The following is an 18,895-nucleotide window of genomic DNA, read 5'->3' on the forward strand; positions in this document are numbered from 1 at the left end:
TCATGCTCAGCAATAAAATTGGGGGGGGAGTTTTTCCGAAGGAGCCAGTGCTTGGAGACTAGCTGCGCCTTGGGCTGCTGGTGGGAGGTGGTGAGCGATTGCCTTTGAATCACTTAGGTTTTCAAGGTTTTTTTCCCTTCACTTATTAAACTGTATGTATCTCAACCCATGATTTTTTTCTCACTTTTACCCTTCTGATTCTCCCCCAGCCCGATAGGGCTGGGGGACAGTGAGTGAATGACTGGTTAAGGGCTTATTTGCCAGCTAGGATCAACCCACCACACATATGTATATATGTGTATGTATACAAAACTAGCTAGTCACCTGAATTTCAGGAAGGTAGTTTCACCATTCCTTTAGGTTTATTGAGGTTCTACTTGTTTTGCTGGATTTTCTAGTAACTATCTCAAAAATCACACAGCGGCAATTCAGTTTCTGGAATCCATCACTGATGCATAGTGATGTCTGGCAGAAGGCTTGCTTCTTTAATCAGTTGAAAGAATCCCTGTCTGTCAGATATAGTTAACGTAGATTGTCAGTTGTAAATTGCTAAATGTTGGGTCCGTATGTGTACTGGAAATTGAGACATGGAAATAGTCATATGCCTCATGCTCTTTAGACAACTTATTCCCTTGAGTATGTAGAACTCTTGTCTACAAACCACAAAAATGAGTATGTTGGTGTATTGCTGCTTCTGTAGTGATAAATGCAAATTTTTTTAGACTACATTATATTTACTGTTTTGTTTGTCAGTTCATCATTGTGCTGGAGTTTGGTTAATTCAGAAATGCTCTTGGTAAGTTCTGTAGGCTTAGTCTTAACTCCTCATTGTAATTGTATGCTTTAGAGAAGAGGTAGTGGCAGGTATTTCATGTTCCCTGTAAGCAGTAGTTTATGATAGAACTCTTTGAAAGTCTTACTCCTGTGTATTTCTTTATGCATTTCGAGTTTGAATAATAATTAATTAACTTTTGACTCTCTCAGATTTATAGTTTACTCTCTTTGGCTGCAAATAACTTGCAAGGGAGATACCATGAAACGATTAAGCAAGAGGCTATCTACAGATTTCTGACAGCTGTCTCTGACCACAGAGCTGGGTAAATACAGTCATAGTGTAATTTTGGCTAATAAACATTCCTAAGAGATTATATTTGTTCATATCAATGATTAAGTTGTACTGATATATGTTGTGTATTGTTTGGAGCACTACCAAGAGTCCACAGTAAGTATATTAATGTACTGTTAATATTTCAAGATTGCAAAGTTCCTTTGTGTTATAAACAAAGAACATGCTCTAGATCTTTCTTTCCTGGCTTAGTGTAAAGTATAGTAAAGCCAAGGTCTAATGTCAACTTCAGTTCATTTCAGCTCTGTTAAAGTTGTATGCTCCCCAGTTGGATACTGTTTGTTGTGTGGTTATCTTCATTTGATGTTTAATTTTTGATGCTTTCACTGAATGCCTGTTTTCAGTGAAGAGGTTATGGCCTTTTTTTTTCTGCATATATGAGAGTCAAAATTAAGTATGAACACCAGTGAAGTTCTAGAACTTTTTGCGTAGCATGTCCCTGACCCTGAAGCTTGTAGGATTCCTATGGCTGAAATCAGCTGCTCTTTCAGCAACTTTGAACATCTCTGATAGGGTTTTGTCCCAGAACATGTTGACTAAGAAGGCACCAACAAACCATCCACTTGCCTCCTTGAGCTTGAGCTGCATAATCTTGAGAAGACAACTTCCAGTGCCCAATGTCTCTTCTGGTTGGTCACATTGATTTTTTTATGTCCCTGCTCAACCAGGTCATGCTGAATTTGGAATGCTCTAGTTTTGTATCATTAGGCTGATGGCAGTTCACGTCGAGGTAGTCTCAGACAGAGTACCTCAGTTTGGACAAAGCCTCACCAGGTTCTGTTGCTAAATGAATATGTAAATCAGATTTTTATTCTCTGGTGCTTCAACCACAGTCATCCTAGAGGTACTTTTTGGTGCAGCGGGGTGAAGGCTTTGCATGGTAAAATCAATTATCTATGCTGTCCTCTTTGTTCTTGTATCTTACTACTCATAGATTCCTGAGTTTTGGGCGTATCTTCCCCTCTGTGAATCAGATCTCCCATGGGATCTGTCTGTTCCTTGGGAATCATTTTTTGAGTCCCTGTATACTTGCCATGAAGGTGACATTCTTTTAAATAGATTGGTCTTCTAATACTCTTCACAAAGACTGGTACTCCTGGATGGAGTCTGTACTTAATGACCTTAGTGTTAGAACAGATCTCTCTATCTTTTTTTTTTTTAATAGGTTTAGGTTATTTAGGAAGTTTCCCGGGCTTTTTATGGTATAAGGAAATAAACTAACACTATGCAGCAATTATCCAAATGGATTTAGTACTGTTGAAACCCGATGATGGCTAGGGGACATTCTACCAGTGTTTGCATAATCTTAATAATCTTAATAACCTTTTCAAATAAGACACTGAAATCCTGAAGCCCATTTAAAATACTTTGTGGCAGCCAGATGTCTAGCTATGCAAATGTAATTCTGTAGTAGGCAGATCTTGGGCTTCCAGGATTTCACATTGTTTCAGAAGTCTTTTCCTAAACTCTACTGGTTTTCTCTGCGTTGGATGAGCAACTGATTTGTTTGTAGGAACAGACATTTCTGTCAAGCTCAAGGATTTTTACATTAACAATAGCTAGTTCTAATGTTTCATAACTTTGAGCATTCCTGGCAATTAGTAGAACTCTTGGTTTCAGGAAACAGTCCCCTGGAGTATACAAGATATCTGGCTGTTAAATGCCTGTTCTGACAAATGTAGCTTATCCGTTTCCACATACACACATACCCTCCCCCAGTGAGTTTTTGGGGTTTTTTTATCTAGTGATAGTCAAGAGGTACACTGATTGATACCTGTGTTAACTCCATCATAGTTCCTTGAGCTGGATATCTTCTTCCTGCCATTTGCCTGCATAATTTTCATCACAGGCTTTACTAGTTGTCTTCTCAAGTCCCTGTTCTCTCAGTTTGTCCTAGTGCATCATCTGGTACTGGGTGTCAATTGTGCCCCACCGTGCAGGATCAGTGAGCGTAACTTGTCATCCTTGCTGTTGTCACCCTTAGTGAGTGTAGCTTCAGTCATTGCTGTCTGCCATCCTAATCAGACAATTGTCCTGGCTCCAGAGCCCTGGACTATGCAAGGAAATGCACATACCCATCAGGAATTTGCTTTCTTCAGCTCCTGAATTAGGTCCTTTTCTGGTTCAGGAGCTTTCAAGTCATTGTCTGGATGCCGAATAGCCATTTCTTTGATCCTGGGAAAAAATGTCCTTCCCTTGCACCTTTAACAGAATGGAAGGTCTTGAGTTACCCAGGGACTCCCAAAACCTTTGCAAACTGGGCACTTTAAATAAAAAGATTTCATCAGTCCAGGTCATTCACACACTGTCTCCTTTTACCAGTGGAGGGGCGTTGGCTGTACGTACAATGTTTATGTGGATTGCTTACTTCAGACTGGTTGTTGCTGTCTGTGTGTTGAGCCAGGAGGAATCAGGCAGAGGATAACAATTATACACAACTTTGTCGTAGGGATGATGGCTTTTAACTTTATTAAAATTGTAAACTCCTTCATATGTGATTTGGAGTGTCTATCCTCGTAAAGGGATAAGTGTACTTAAATACCAGAAGTCCTGGAATCCAAGATTCTCAATTCGCAAACCTGAAATATTTTCTTATGTATCTAGAACAATTTTCAGAGAGGTTGCGGGGGTTTGTTTGCCTTTTAGTTTGTTTGTTGGGGTTTTTTAATAAATTTTAATAGGAGCTCTTTAAGTCTTCAGTGTGAAAAGGGGGCAAACCTTCATTTCAGGGCCTACATTAAGACGGAGGAAACTCTCTCTTAACTTGGGGTTTTGGCAAAAGATTCGCTGTAGCAATTGCAGTAGTCCTTCTGTGTTTCGTATGATTTGGTTTTTGGTTTAATTCTGTTCATTGCATTGTTCATCTGATTGTTGAAAACTGTTCAGATATTTTTTTCCCTTTATTTTTATATCTTTTGGTAGGATGGGGAATCAAAATTGATGTTTTACCTTTGTTTATAAGTGTTAAACTGTGAGTCTACAGTGGGTTATACTACTTCCTCAGCCTACCTTCTGAGCAGTAGTCTTCTGACAACAAATTTCTTACCAGACTAATTTCCACTGTCTTTAATTATAGACATTCCTGTTCTCTTGATGACCTTTTTCAGTTTAAATGGAACTGGAAGGGTAACAGTTGTGGGCTGAATCCAATTTATGTGAATGTTATCTGATAAGAATACATAGTTATCTTCCTTAACCCCACTTGCAAATTTTTCAGGCTTTTGTGACCCAACTTTAAGGTTCAGCTGGAACATTTTACTACTTAAAATGATATTTATTTGTGAAAATCATTCCCTTTAGACTCAATTCAACTCATTAGACAGAAAAGCTGAAAATTTTGATAGATTAGAATGTACCCCGTTATGCTTATAAGATACTACTGTCGTAGGTGTGTACAACTTTAGGTCTGACAGTGCTTTGTCTGGGGAGCTTTTCTGTAGTATTTTGTTCTGGATATCTTTTTTTATTTTAATTTCCACTGGTTTCATCTTGAGTCTTATTAATTGTATTTACAGTTCCTATTCAACTTTTGATGACATGGAAGTGTTTTTACATGGTCTTGGTCTAGAACACATAATAGGGTTATTGAAGGTAAGTTTGTGGTTTATCTGCTGTCTGTAACGTAATCCATGAAAGCAAAATGCACCTACAGCATCAAAAAAGTTCTATCACTATTAGTATATTAATTCAAATACATTTATTAAACAGAAGTTTATATATAAAGTGTCAAGTTAAACTGCAATGGACTGGATTGGATTGTTTAATTTTGATTGTGTGCATTAGTCACGACGTGTGATGTTTCTAAACTAGAGAACTCTTTCATTACTTCAGTAACGGTATTGTTTAGCTGTTATTGTTTCTGAAAACTGAAGTAAAACATAAGTGAAAAAAATTAAGTGAGAACAGTGTTTTCTTCTAAAATTCTTTTTGATGACAGAAAGTCGTTTGTTTTATACAGGAAAGAGATATAGCTTTAAGACAACTTCTGATCATGCAAAAAGATGAGTTAATACAGGTCAGTTTACTACTTCAGAATTTAATTTAATTTTCTCCTAGTTATTAAATGTTTTTAATGTCTTAACTTCTCTTTATAAATGTCTAACCTTGTAAGAATTCTTTTTTCCTAAGATCTGTTTTCAGAATCTTCTGCAACTTCTTGAATTTTAATATGAATCTAGATAGACGTTTTCTAAAGTATGTAATCCCAGAGATCAGCTTTGAATTCTGTGAGTTGAATTCTTGCATCTTCTCTGCCTAGATCTGTGTTTCTTTGCTACAGTGATGTGGGAGCTGGGGTAAGAAGGAGATAGTTCCATTTTAAATTTTAGTTGCTTCCTTTTTCAGTATTTAAGTATGTTTTCCCAAAAGGAAATTGGTGCTAGGATTTGCCATAAATAATCCTAAAAATCTACTTTAAATGTGGTCCTCCTTTGTGACGTGGTAATTTCTGTTGGAAAAACAAGAGCTCTCTTATGTTGTGGAATCTCATCCCACACAGGTTTGTAAAACCTTACCGAAAAAAAAAAAGGGAAAGGGAGAAGATTTGGTTTCTTACAGTTTACTGCAGCTGGGAACGTTTGTATTTCGCTGTATTCCAGGAGTAAGTGATGCATTATTACAAGGTTTCAGTTTCCAGTTGAGATAGGTGGTTGCTTTTCCTTAGTCTTTGCTGGAACTACTGCTGTGGGAAATGAAAGGCTTCCTGTGCTTAGAGGAGGATGCCATAATAAAATCCATCCATAGAAGTCTCCTTGGAACAACGTAAGCAGCTTCAGGCTGCGGGATTCTTCTGAGCACTCTGTACCTGGACTGGGATGCCAAAGACACCTCACTAAAATAGCTGCTTCAAGCCTGCTCGCTGCTACTGATGTTAGCCGTGTCCTCAGTGTCAGCCTTTCGGGTTTGGATACCGTGTTGTTTCACCCTCGGACAGTACCAAAACATTCGTGGTACCAGGGAGGCATGTGTTGCAGCAGCTGTAGCCAATGTTTGCATACAGATGTTCATATTCCTTCGAAGTTGATGTCACAAGGATGTTTTGCGTGAGGTTTTCTTGTACTGAGTAAAGTGTCTGTTTTGACAGAGTTCAGAAGTAATTCTGTATTCTCAGAGGGTGCACATATGAGCTTTTTTAAGAGTTCACTTAGAGCTAAATATTATGAGGCATGTCAGCATGTTCTGATGTACTGCTTTTCTGAAGCCTCAGGATCATGCCTATTGGACAGCATCCCGGTGTGGGCTTTGTATGAATCCTAAAGCCCCTGTTGACAGGAATTTTACTCTTAAAGGAGATTTTTGTGGCTTTCTTCTCATCACTGTGTGAGCTGCTGTCTTGGTTGTGATTGCATTAAACTGCAAATCTGACTAGTATATGTTCATATGGATTGCCTCTTTTGATGTTACAATTATTACTTGTTTTTGTCCAGGAGACAGTTAGGGGAGAGGAGAGAATTGTGGACTTCAGTGAATGACTAAGCCTATGATTCCTTCACCAAAGAGGCATAATTTCACACAAACTGGTTACTTCTGTTGCAGTGTTCTAACAGGTTGTAAAGAGGTCTTTGAAATAAATCAGCTGCTCTTGCCTAGGAAGATCATATCTATAGGAACAGAATTGTTTTGCCTTTTAGCTCTGCAACAGCAGAAAACAGTTCCTGGAAAATAAGCTGCGCTTTGTGCATGGAGATAAATTAATTAGTGAGTCTTCACTTGAGAATTTAAAAAACGATGTAACACTCTTGGCTTATTAGCACTTCATAAGTTATCCTAAATTCTTGATTCTAGTTTTAGAGCTCTACTAACAGTTTCTCTCCACACTGCTGATAGAACAAATCTAATCTGTTTCCTCCGAACTCCAGAGTTGAAAGTTTTTAGTGTGATGGCAGATCTTCAACTAACAGCCAGTGCTTTTACAGAGCCTGGATCTTATTACTACAGAGATTAATGATGACTTCTGATGGATGCCTACTTCTGAACCAAGCTGCTTTGTATCCAGAGAACTGGGAAGAAAACCTGTCACTAACATGATACGCTTTCCTCCATCAAACAATATCAGAAAGATATTTTCTCTGTAAATATCTTTATCTGTATTCTACAACAGAGCTTAAACAATGACTCTTTCAAGCTGAAATCCTTGCATTCCTTAAGCTTATAAACTGTTCCATACTGAGACAAGTCTGTTCAATATACGGGGACGTGTCTATTCAACATTTGGAGGTTTTTGTCTGATTCTGTGCTACTCATAACAGTCGGATCTTTTTTGACTGTGTTTTTTGAGCGTTTGTATCACAAGATAGTGACAGAAATAATTCTACTTCTGGATGTGTTTAGGGCTAAGAAAGCTCATTTCTCACACGTTTAGTAGTTTAGAGTAAGAGAAATTGGCATCCTGTTCTGGATTTGCAAATGCATAATGAAAAGTTGACACATCAAAATTCAAAATATAACTCAGGAGTTTAACTTCATCATTAGAGAATTATCTGATCTGTGTGCTTCCATATCACAGTTCCAGGACTCTCCTTCCTCTGCTTCCCTCCCCGCAAAAAAAGCATTTAATATTTGCCAGAAAATCGTCAAGTTATTAAAAATAGTGGACACTTGGGCAAAATGGCAAGGATTTAAAATCAGTGAAGTTATGCATGAACTCTTATCTGAGAAGTATATCATCTTTCATGTGTTGAGGCAATCTATTGTTTGCTTGTTCTTTTGTTTCCATCTAAAGGATGACAGAAAAGTGATGTTGATACTGGAGCATGAGTTTGAGACATGGGTTTTCAGGGGTTGGTATTTATGTATTTATGCAAAGAATAAAGTAGATATTGTTAGCGTTGATGTGTCTAAAATCAAAATCTAGACTGTGCATAGTCTGTTTTACAGATATAAGCAAGTTCTCATACAACATTTGCACATTCTTAAACATATGGCCACTTCAGTAATTGAGCCAACACCAACTTAGAAGCTTACTTATCCGTAAGGAAAAGGGGCTTCCTGCACTATCGTTGTTCCATGCATTCATCGTTGCATGAATAGTCAGGTTCTGGGTAGCCCACATGTTCAGCAGAGATGATCTAGAAAGGGAAAATATGTCCACTTTGGGAAGTAGTTTGGACTGGTCTGTCTACTTTCTGCCTCTAAGTTCTGCACCTAGTACCTCTGAATTCAGAGTTACTGTGGTGGTGGAAGGCTTTATCTGTGATGACTTTTATCACATTCCTTACTTCCTAAACCATATTGTCAACACCTGGTGGTGCTCCGTCAAAGATCCATTTGCAGAAGGGTGAAATTATGTTTTATTTATGGGGAAACAAAGTACAACGTCTTCCTGGTACGCTAATCAGAGGGCTGTATCCCTATTTGCTTATTCCAGGAATGAGAAGATGGAGTCAAAAGCAAACACAATCTTGACAATAGTTCTTGCTTTAAGCAAGATAGTTTTAATATCCAAGAATAGCTGCCATTCTGTCCTTGGAAGAGCTCATTTGATTTTTTAATTATAATTAAAAGTAAAAGTAAACTTGCTGCTCTTGTATAAATCAACTTACCCCTGCGTCATGAAATGACAGCTGTAATGCTTTGTAAGCACTAAGAAAAATTAATTCATACAAGACAGGGCTCCACAAGGCAAACCTGAGAACTAGTAAATTGAGCAAACTTACAGCTCAAAGTAAGTAAAGCAAATTATTTCTAGGAAAGCCAGGTCTTTCTCTCTTAAGGCTGCTAGTGATATTTACCAAAGAGACTTGAGTACAATTTGTTCAGGTACCCGTGGCAACCTATTGGAAGCTCAGAAGTTCTTGACCCCTGTAGTTAAACTCCCAATTAATCTTGTTGGGCTTTTACATTACTGAAGAGCTTACTTATCTATAGACTTATAACGAGGTTTTGAAATATTTAAAGACACACTTGTGAGCCCATAGTTATATGTTACCTGTGGTTTTTGAACGCTTGGTGGAGAACTTGGAGGACAGTCATATGGAACCACGATGAACACAAGGCATCAGAAACGATAGTCTCACGCAAAGCAGGCATTTCTCTAGGCACTTTCTATTCCCTAGAATTGCTGCTTGGCACCGTCTGAGGAAGTGAGACTACCTGGCGTTTTGATCTGATGTGTGTTATCAGCTGTTTATTCAAAATTCTTTCTGCAAGAATTACAGAAAGCTAGGAGACCGCAAACACTAATATCTTACAGATTTCTGAGGCTGCAGCGTGGAACTTCAGGTCCTCAGAACATCAGTGAGACCCCCGTATGTTTTGGCTTTGGAGACTGTGGAGTCCTTGGAGTCTCAAATTCCAGAGTGGTCCACCCCTGCTGAGTCCAGGTACTCAGCTGGAGAGTTAGGAACAAAGTCATACTTGGAGCTGGCATTGCAAGGTTTTTTGCTTGTGTGGAGAAGCATCCTTCGGGCTGCTAACATCGGAAGTCTTGTGTTGCAGCCTGTCAGATGAGCAAGGAAAAGTATTGAATGTGCCACAGAAGCACTTCCTTTTTAACGAATGGACTATCTCTTTTTCTTTGGTTAAGCATTCTGTGAGAAAACTCTCAGCCTAGGATTTAAATGAGTTATATTTTAATCTGAGATGGCTGATGGATAACACAGCTGACAATGTTTTCTGTCCCAGACATCACTTGGAGAATCTCGGTTACATAGTGTATATCTTCTGAAGAAAAATGTGCTTTTCTTCAGCTAAAAAAGACAAAAAGCCTTGAACGCTTCAGAAATTTTCTGTTGTTTGCAGCATTAGCCAAGGGTATAGAACATGAACTGATTTGAACTTAGGGACTGTGTAAGCTGGTGTCGAGCAGTATTTAGGCTTGGTCTTAATTTGAGGTGAGAAATCTATTCTGAGTTTATAAGTATGCTGTCCTTCAGATATATATAAAAAGGCTGCTTTTCCAGGCTATTTCATGGTAGAAATATTGGCTGAATGTCTTTTTAACAGATCATATTCTCTCCCTCTGCTAGTTTCCGATCATTTAAGGTTTTGGAGGTAGTGTGAACCAAGTAGATTTATTTGTAGATATAACTTATTTTTTAAATGAGATTCGATAAGAAAATAAGGTTTTAGAAAGAGGTATCATCTCTTATGAGACCAGTTTCTCTAACTGGAAAAAAACACATGCCCAAAAGCTTGTAAAAGCCCATTTAAAATCTAGACTCTTTCTGTAAAATCCTCCATTTGATGCTGATTTGGTAGTTTCTGTTCTTTCTTTCTGAGTTAATGCTGTATCACTATCATGGTGATTGTTTATTTAGCTGTAAGAGATGACTGAGATGATTCTGAAATAGATAAACATAATGTCCTAACAACACAGGGCTGCTTATAAGAACTTATATTAATTTTATTAATAAATCTTAAACAGATTTCCTGAGTATCCTGTGCAATTTCAGTTTGGCTCTTCCTCAGCTCTTGTAATTTGGTTTTGCATCATTGGATAATTTATGTTGTTTTATTTTCTCCTTTGGCAGTTACATACATTATACTTGATTGCAATAATTTAAAAGCAACTTCTCTTTACTCTTAATAATTAGAAGCTCGCACAATAAAATGCTACTGTACTGTTATGTCTAATAAGTATTAAAAGTAAATCATATTTGGAATTACTCTTCAAATTTAGATCGGCATTACAAATCCTGGAGATCAACAGAAACTCCTAGATGCTATTAACGAGCTACAAGTGGAAGAAATAAGAATTGGAGACCTCCCTGAAGTGCTGAAGCTGGAGTTGAGGTATTAATTGTATGTCTGAGGAAATGGAAGTGAAATATGAACTATTTAAGGTGACTGCATTGTTTTCTGTAGCTCAAAGGTAAAATTCTCTCACACTTTATCCCATGCATAACATTCATGAGAGTATGCCAGTTGGTGGGTTATGAGGGCTGGTGGTAGGTGCATTTTGTACAAAGGAAGCTGGAAGCAGAGATTCCTGTTGTAGGAATCTGTTTATGGGTTATATTGCCATTATATGCCATTACTTTGGCTGTCTTTTTGAGTGGTGAATTCTTTCTTTGTACCTCAAACAAGTTTCATGGCCTTGTTGTGCAGGGTTTTTACTACCTTGTGTTCTTATCATAAACTCTGAAATTGGCTTCTCGAGCTCCAGTATTAACTCATTCTTTAATTTTTCTGATAGCCTTCCATGAGCAGATTTTCTGACTTCTCCATGGAAATGTGGTCTTGCCCTCCTTGCTTCCTCATGCTTCAAGAGCATCATGGAGCCTACAAACCCTACGTGATACGGTCTCTCTAACTCTTCACTGTGTCTGTAGACGAGGCAGGCTCTGTTAGTCTTCCAGTCAAATTTGTCTGATTTAAAGATGCAATAAAAAGATGTGTGGGAGGGAGAGATGCGCATATAGTTTCTACATAAGGCTTTAATTTTCAACTGATAAAGTAATTACTTGTACATGTCTGTCTGAAATCATAAATATATGATTCTGTGTAGATTCAGGATTTTTTCCTGTTTTTCTCTTCCACTGGAAGCAGTTTTATCTGGCTTCTAAAAGACGTCTTTTTTTTTAATATATATTACAAATTAAGAACTTCATAAGATACTTTCCCTATCATAGATTGTATGTATCAGTAGAAACTTTGAACTTCCACTCCAACTTGATACTTTTCCTGTTACTGGTTCTTTCTTACAGCCTTAAGCATCAGTTTTGCAGTACCTCTCATACTTCTAGTATAGTCCTGTGCAGTCCCGTGAAAGCCAGGTCTGAGCTGAGAGAAACATCCTCCAGCAACCTTACTAAACTTAATCAGTCCCCTAAGCACTGGTAGAGCACTTCCCACATCCAGCACAAAAATAAGAATGGAGGCTATAGTAAGTGCAAAGGTGTCTTAAGATTTCTTAAACCTCTTATTCTCTGTTGTGTTGTGTATCATTTTTTCCCAGAAGAGAGACCTAACTTGAATTTAGATTCTGTGCTCATATCTTTCCTCTTTTTACTTCCCAGCACTATAGAAGAATTGCTCCTGAAAATGGGATTAGTTTGATATTTTAATTAGCAAAAGTTTTAGAAACGGACTTGGGCAGAAAACTGTGGCTTGCGTTTCAGAGGCTTTAGTCAGCTGAACCGTGTTTCTTTAACTTAGGAAGAACTGGTTTGGAGGTACTGCTCCTTCCTTCTACCGTAACTGCATCACTAGTAAGTTAGGTTCTCTCTGCTTGTTCCTTTCTTCCCAATCCCACCACCATTTGGATAGCATTGTTTTGCCTTATTTACAGTGGCCTGGCTGGAAAAAACTCCTCCCTGCATTGAGTCTACTTGTTAAATACCTTTCTACTGACTAGAAAAGTAAAGGTTCAGTTCCTCTTTAAAGTGTGTGTATCTACCTCTTGACTAGTGACCTGACAGCTGTGCTGCTACTCTGTTAGATATTTCTTCCCTCTCCAAAATACTGGGGAGAGCTGTCTGCTTATTTGTATACTGTAAGGCTAGACTCTTCGTTAGGCATATTGTTGGTTGGGCCAAAGAACGTGCTTGGGTTCAAGTTCATTCTGCACATGTCGCCGTCCTTGGGAGGCGGCTGAATCACACTGACACTGTGCTTTAGCAGTCGTGTTACGTGGTCCTGTTGTAGCGTTGTCTTCTGTGCCTTGGTTACATGAGTTTGTCTGGTACGTGCTCCACGCCAGTCTAGTCTTTCTGACATGTACTGACTGGTCCTGACGCTGTTGCTGTGCCTGTATCTCTGTCCGTTACTGTGTTTATACTAAAGAGGCTTTGCAGCCTACTCCAGGTACGTTTTTGCAGCATGATGCCAAGTTTGACCTGTGGGATGTGGGAGGACATGCAAGGAGTTTGGGGAGGCTCTTGAAAGACCGAGGTGGGCTGGGAGAGCAGGGTGTTCATGTCCCAATACAGGACCTTGATACTGCTTTTAGTCTGTGAGAAGATTTCTCCATCTAAACAAGTCCCTGTGTACTTCCATAAGAGAATCCAGGTGCAAACTAGCACATGTGCCGTAAGACTAAAGAACTAAAGTTCCAGCACACAAAAGGATACAGACCCATGTGATATGTTTACACCGTAAATCCTCTGACACCACCTGAGCCATTCCTATTAAAATAGAGGCTTTGCCGCTAAGCTGAGATAGTAGGCCAGGCATCTGGGTTTCTAGTAGCTGTCCACGTCAAGCAACTTTAGAAAAGGATGTTGACTCTTCAGCAAGAGATAATTAGCTGCAGTTTAAGAGGACTTTGACCAGTTTAAGCTTCATGTGTTTTTGTGCTAGAAACGTACGCTTTTTTCAGGTTGGTCTGTGGTGGTGTTTAGTGTATACATTCAAGCAGAAAGATAAAAAATTGAACAGAGGGAATAAGTGGAGAAATACAAAAAGTTAACAACAGTTCACTGCATGTATGGCCAAATACAATAAAAAGCCCCCATGATGTCTGGTACAGTCTCACACACCAATGACATATGGAATTCCTAGTACAGGAATCTTAGATCATGTGTAGTTCTCAAAACCAGAAAATGTTTGATTGATTAAAGATTGAAGTACACAAAATATGACAGCATTTCAGTTATGGCAAGCACTGCATAGTTTTCTAGAAAATGGCTTGACATGTATTCTAGGAATCTGACCTTGAGACTAAAATCATAGGCTATGTTTACATGCTATTATATAAAGATTTTACTTCCCACTTGCTCAAAGTCATTCTGTGAGAAGGAAAATCAGTCATTAAGTCATAGAAAAACTAACATAGTAGAAAATGTTGAACTGATTGATTATAAACTCACAGAGTGTCTAGCACTGTTTAGCCACTGGTGTTTTGACAGCCATTAATTCTTTTAAAAAGTGATTATTTTTTGAAAACGTTATTTCCATTTGTAAATATGAGAACATGTCACTGCAACAGATAGAAAATTATATTATGAAAATGATTTTAAGAATTATTATTAATATAATAAAGAAGTATGAGAAGTATAAGTGTTTTTCTTTTCCTTTTTTTCTCCCCATTTCATGCCCATGACATACGTTATTTTTGCTGAGAATCCTTCCAGAATTCCTAAAAATAATTTGTTGTGACAAAACACAGAAGGTGCCATAACTGATCCTAGCCAGCTAGAAAGTCAAAGTAGAAGGAAGTTTTAATGAGCGTGGTTTGACTATGGTAACGTGGAAGAAACTGTCAGACTATCTCCAGATGTGATGATTTTGTTTAGTGTTTATTTTTTTTACCCTAAATACTTAGTTCAGTTGTGTCGTTCTGAAATAAATAGTAATTTATGTTATAAAAAGAAACTAATAAGCTGTCTTACTTCCCCATCTTCATAAAAGCCATGAACAGACTTGGGTTTTAACCTCCAGCATGTTTACTGATGCTTCTATGTGTTTCTGGTTTAAATGTTAAAATCTTAACAGTTGAGCAGTGTTGCCAGTCTCGCATGTCCTGAGCAGCGATGGAAACTTTGCTCGTTAACAATCTTGTGCCAAAGTAGCAGGAAAACCCTCTACGGGCTAAATCCAGTCTGTGTTTAGATACTTGCCCCACACTGGCATGTAGCTTAGTTTAACTATTCGGCAAATTTCATGTATACCTTTTTGCCAACAGAAGCAGCAGCAGGTGAGGTGGTGTCAGTATGTTGCATTTAGGTTTAGTGGCAGATTTCTGTAGGGGGAGAAGGAATGTTGGGTCTGAATTAATTTATTCAGATCCTTCTGTAAATATAACAGGAAGTCCTGCAGTAGGAACTTAAAATTGTGTCTTGTTTTGGCCGTGCTTGTTACTCACCTGAATGGCGAATAGTGGAAACTATTGGAATAGCTAGTGGAATACTAGTGGAAACTTCTCTGCCGGAGGTACAGGCACTTCTAAGGCGTTTCAGGGTTTGAGAGCTCACTCTGTAAAAACAAATGGAGGCTCTTCTTCCTTGCCCCCCTTTCCTCTGCCTGGTCAGTGGCAAGAACTTTCTGGTCAGCACCGTGACTTCTATCTAACACTCTCTGAGGCTTACAGCAAAATAAATTGACTGAGTGTCATGTGGAAGCGCTAGAAACTCAGCATTCCAATTAGTTTGTTAAATTTTTCTATCCTTTTCTCCACTCTTTGGCGATACTGATCGCGCTAATTTTCGGAGTTGTCTTCCTGCTCGTATTTGACCACTAAGTATAAATTTTCTTCAGAGTAGATAACATCAGATATTTTAGGCTTTGAGGAATTTATCTCTAGATCCAAGGGCCAAATCAGTATTATTGGATTGGTTTTTCTTCCACTGTGCTGGAGACTAAATGACTCTAACCTAGTCTTTTTAATCCTAGCTCCAAAGTACAAACCAGATTATTTTTTTTTCCCCATGTCTTCCTCAAAAACGTAAGCTGCAGGTCAGGAATATTGATATGTCAGCATAAAATTGATTATAAATTCTCTGTTTCTGGTGTTGCAATGCTGATCCGTATGCACACATGCACAGGAAAATGGAGTGTTGCAGTTGTTACGCGCATAGCATGTTACAAAATTACTCATGCAGCGACTGATTAAATGTTTTCATGGATAATACAGGATTGATGAGAGTTAGAAACAGAAGTGGAGCTTAATAGAATGTTTCCGAAAAGCTTTTGGGTGACACTCTTTCTTCTTTAGGTATGTGTTACTAGCTGAATATTCCAGATAACTTAATGATTTTTTTTTGTCCTTCCAAAAGGAGGGATGGGGGAGAACTTGCTAAGATGTTAAATGTAGTGTTTAACTACCTTGTGTTAAAATGACACTGGATTTATTTTTTTTATGCAATGAAATTGCATGGCTGATTCACTCACTAGCTGATATTGGAAATGCATAGATAATATATACCTTGCAAAAAGTTACAGCTTTTAACAAATAACCTAACGCTATTTTATTTTTGTAGTGGAGATGAATTCCTCAAGTTTCTTCAGAAGTTGAATAAAGAGTGTAGTAAGCTGACGATTCCTGTGCAGACCATCAATAAGCATTTCCTCAAAAATTCTCACAAGGTATTCAACCAAAGACAGATAGATTGATTTAAAGTATACTATTATATTCTAGAATATTATTCTACCTTGTAAAATCAAGAATATTAATACTCATCAACCATCTTAATTATTATGTAGTTATATAGAGCTGTCCAATGTTCTTTCTCTAAAAGTCACTTTTTAAAAAGAATTTATTTCAGAGAGTTAAGCCACCTCATTAAAGGAGATAGATCTGTTTCTTTGTGGTTTTGCTGATAGGGGAGTTAAGGTGACAAAAATTTCCCACAAAGGCTGATAAAGAGTAGTAGATCATGTTGTGCATAAATCATGCAATGAAAACGCAGCAGAAATGCAGTTATAAACTTTTTCCGACGCTTTCTTTTATGATACATAACGAAAGAATGTTAAATTATAATCTACAGTGATTCTGGCAGATAACTATAACTATTAACAGATAGTACTGCAGTGGGCACCAACTGAAAGTTTCATTGAAGTCTGCAAAGACCTGGTTTGCAGTGTTGAAAAGCTGGGAGAAGAAGTTACCAAACTGAAGGACCTGGTGGAAAAGGTATGTGTGAGTGAGGCTATTAAATACTGTGCACAAGTTTCAGTGTGCAACCTCAGACACGACATCCACCAGTGAAATGTTTTGTACCTTGCTCTGGCACAGGCTCTTTAGCTGTAGCTTGGACATTGCATCTACCTCTCCTGCTTCCAACTTTCGTGGGCAGAATGGGAAATAATCTAGAATATTGCACAGCAGCATGGACAGCCTCCAAAGGAAGGCACAGTCAATCTTTTTCTTTCTACTACAGGAAAGAATTAAGTGCAATGCATCCCTGTGCTCTTGGGCAACCACTGTGGCATAAATGCAACTCTGAATACTTATGGTTTTACTTCTTAATTAATGAGTCTTTTGTTTGGAATTATTGACTCACAAGGAAGATACTAAAGTTTTATGGATTGAATGGGAGGCATCCCAGATAACTCCACAGAGTGACAAAAGAAGAGGGTGGGAGAGGTCAAGGCTAGATGTTAGCACCACATCAGTCATTCTCAAACCAACACAATGACACACTCTTGTCAGATGGGGTCATTTTAAGTAATAGACTAGTAAAAGGAATGGCTGCTGGGACAGAGTAAATGGAGCATCAGTGTCAGAAAGGAATCTGTTGCTGAACGAAGCCATGTGGAACTCAGACCTTGAGTATAACACTACTAATGCAATTTCCTTTAGTTTAAGTAAATTTAATGCAATATAACAGCCTTCTCCCAGTAAATCACTTAACACTAAATATATTTAAGAGGTAGATCGAGGTTGTGGCAAAGAACTCTTGTTATTTGTGTTCCTTTTTTTTGCATATGCAGATATCAATTATATGTGTATATTCGCCTCCTGTGTGTGCAGGCCAGTTCTAAGGGTTGGGGGGTATTTGAGTTAGTTGCCACTTGACTTTGCTGTCATCTGTACTTAAGGTTTTATAGCTGTCAAGATGAAGCACGGTGGCTCTCTACACGGTGTTAAACATTAGCCTTCTGATTACTTCAAAAATGTAATTCCTGTTCTACTAAAATACTGCAGTGTTTTATAAATTTCACTAATGAAGACTTTACTGCAAAATATTTTTGAGCTACTTCATTTATGGCGAGGCACTCTTGAATAACTAAAGCATTGAAACATTTATTATGAAAAGTCCCAGTTTAAGTGAAGCAGTTAAACCTCTTAGATAACAAGTTTGTACAAATTCCCTTAAAGTCTTCAGTACTGTTTGCTGATTAGTCATTACGAGACTTTGCCAGCAGTACGTATTATGTCTGTAGCACGTAATTTTTGAAAGCATGGTAAATGAGATAGCTTTCCAAGCATTATAAACTGACATAGAGAATTGGGACCTAACCCTGCTGCCCTTCATGACAGGGCTCCACTCAGCTTCAACGAGTATTTGAGCGGGCACTTGTAAGGTACCTTACACTTCATTGAAACTACAGCAAGAGCGGAATCTGTTACATATTTAACTTGCTGGTTTAATACACAGTTGTTTTAGTAATTAAATGGCAAAAGTTCTGGTTGAAATATTTAACCATTGGAGTTTAAATGTTTTGTTATTAGGTTTTGTGGCATCTGTTAGTAGTGTGTTTTACTCCTGAGGAATTAAGTTTGTAAGCAGTTTGTTTTTCTAATATATATTAAAGAATGATTGATTGTCAGATAAGATAAAGGTTTGCACACATTTCTTTCATTTGAAGTAGGGCACAGACAGGGAGAAGGAAATAATACCAATCCTAGATGCATGCAGACTCTTAGGACTGGGTACTTTATCATGTACTTAAGAAGCTTTCATACTAACTTTTTTTTCTTTGTTGCACTTTTTACATGAACTTAACATCTGCCTCAGCATGAAGAGAAGAATGACCCCAGCCGAGTGAAACTTCCAGAAGAAGCACCCACCTTTGGAAAAAGATTACTAAAAACGGGAGTGGTAACATTGCTTGGATTTGGGTTTTTCTTCTTCATAGCTAAGTTAGTGGTAAAGAAAACCTGACTTCAAGTTTAGTGATATCAATAATTTTGGAAAATGTTGTCACATTATACTTCTGTTCAGTATGTGCAGCTGAGCTGAAGTTTTGTGAAAACTTGTGTAGTTTCTCATCTTGTCTGTAGCATTCGTATCCGTAAGTACTTTGATCTAGAAATAAAATTATTAAAAATTAAAACTGCTACTAAAATGTATCTACTAAATAAATGTATGCTAATAATAAATACTAAATAAAATGTATGCTAATAAATACTAATAAAATGTATGCTACTAAAATGATACTAAAATG

General features: G+C 37.8%; 1 protein-coding gene across 2 annotated transcripts in view; it reads left to right on the plus strand.

Moving 5' to 3' along the window:
* ASZ1 (ankyrin repeat, SAM and basic leucine zipper domain containing 1) overlaps positions 1–18,612 on the plus strand; it is a 41,882-nt gene extending 23,270 nt beyond the window's left edge. Inside the window, exons 7-13 of one of the 2 annotated variants that reach the window (XM_086610671.1) lie at positions 985–1,097; positions 4,642–4,717; positions 5,085–5,141; positions 10,746–10,858; positions 15,985–16,090; positions 16,524–16,637; positions 18,466–18,612. In XM_086610671.1, coding sequence (XP_086466797.1) covers positions 985–1,097; positions 4,642–4,717; positions 5,085–5,141; positions 10,746–10,858; positions 15,985–16,090; positions 16,524–16,637; positions 18,466–18,612 — 726 coding nt within the window. The remainder of the gene's footprint in view (positions 1–984; positions 1,098–4,641; positions 4,718–5,084; positions 5,142–10,745; positions 10,859–15,984; positions 16,091–16,523; positions 16,638–18,465) is intronic. The other variant, XM_086610672.1, reaches the window with a different exon arrangement.
* The last annotated feature ends 283 nt before the right edge of the window (positions 18,613–18,895 follow it).

Source organism: Tauraco erythrolophus, chromosome 4, assembly GCF_009769465.1.
Source record: "Tauraco erythrolophus isolate bTauEry1 chromosome 4, bTauEry1.pri, whole genome shotgun sequence".
NCBI lineage: Eukaryota > Metazoa > Chordata > Aves > Musophagiformes > Musophagidae > Tauraco > Tauraco erythrolophus.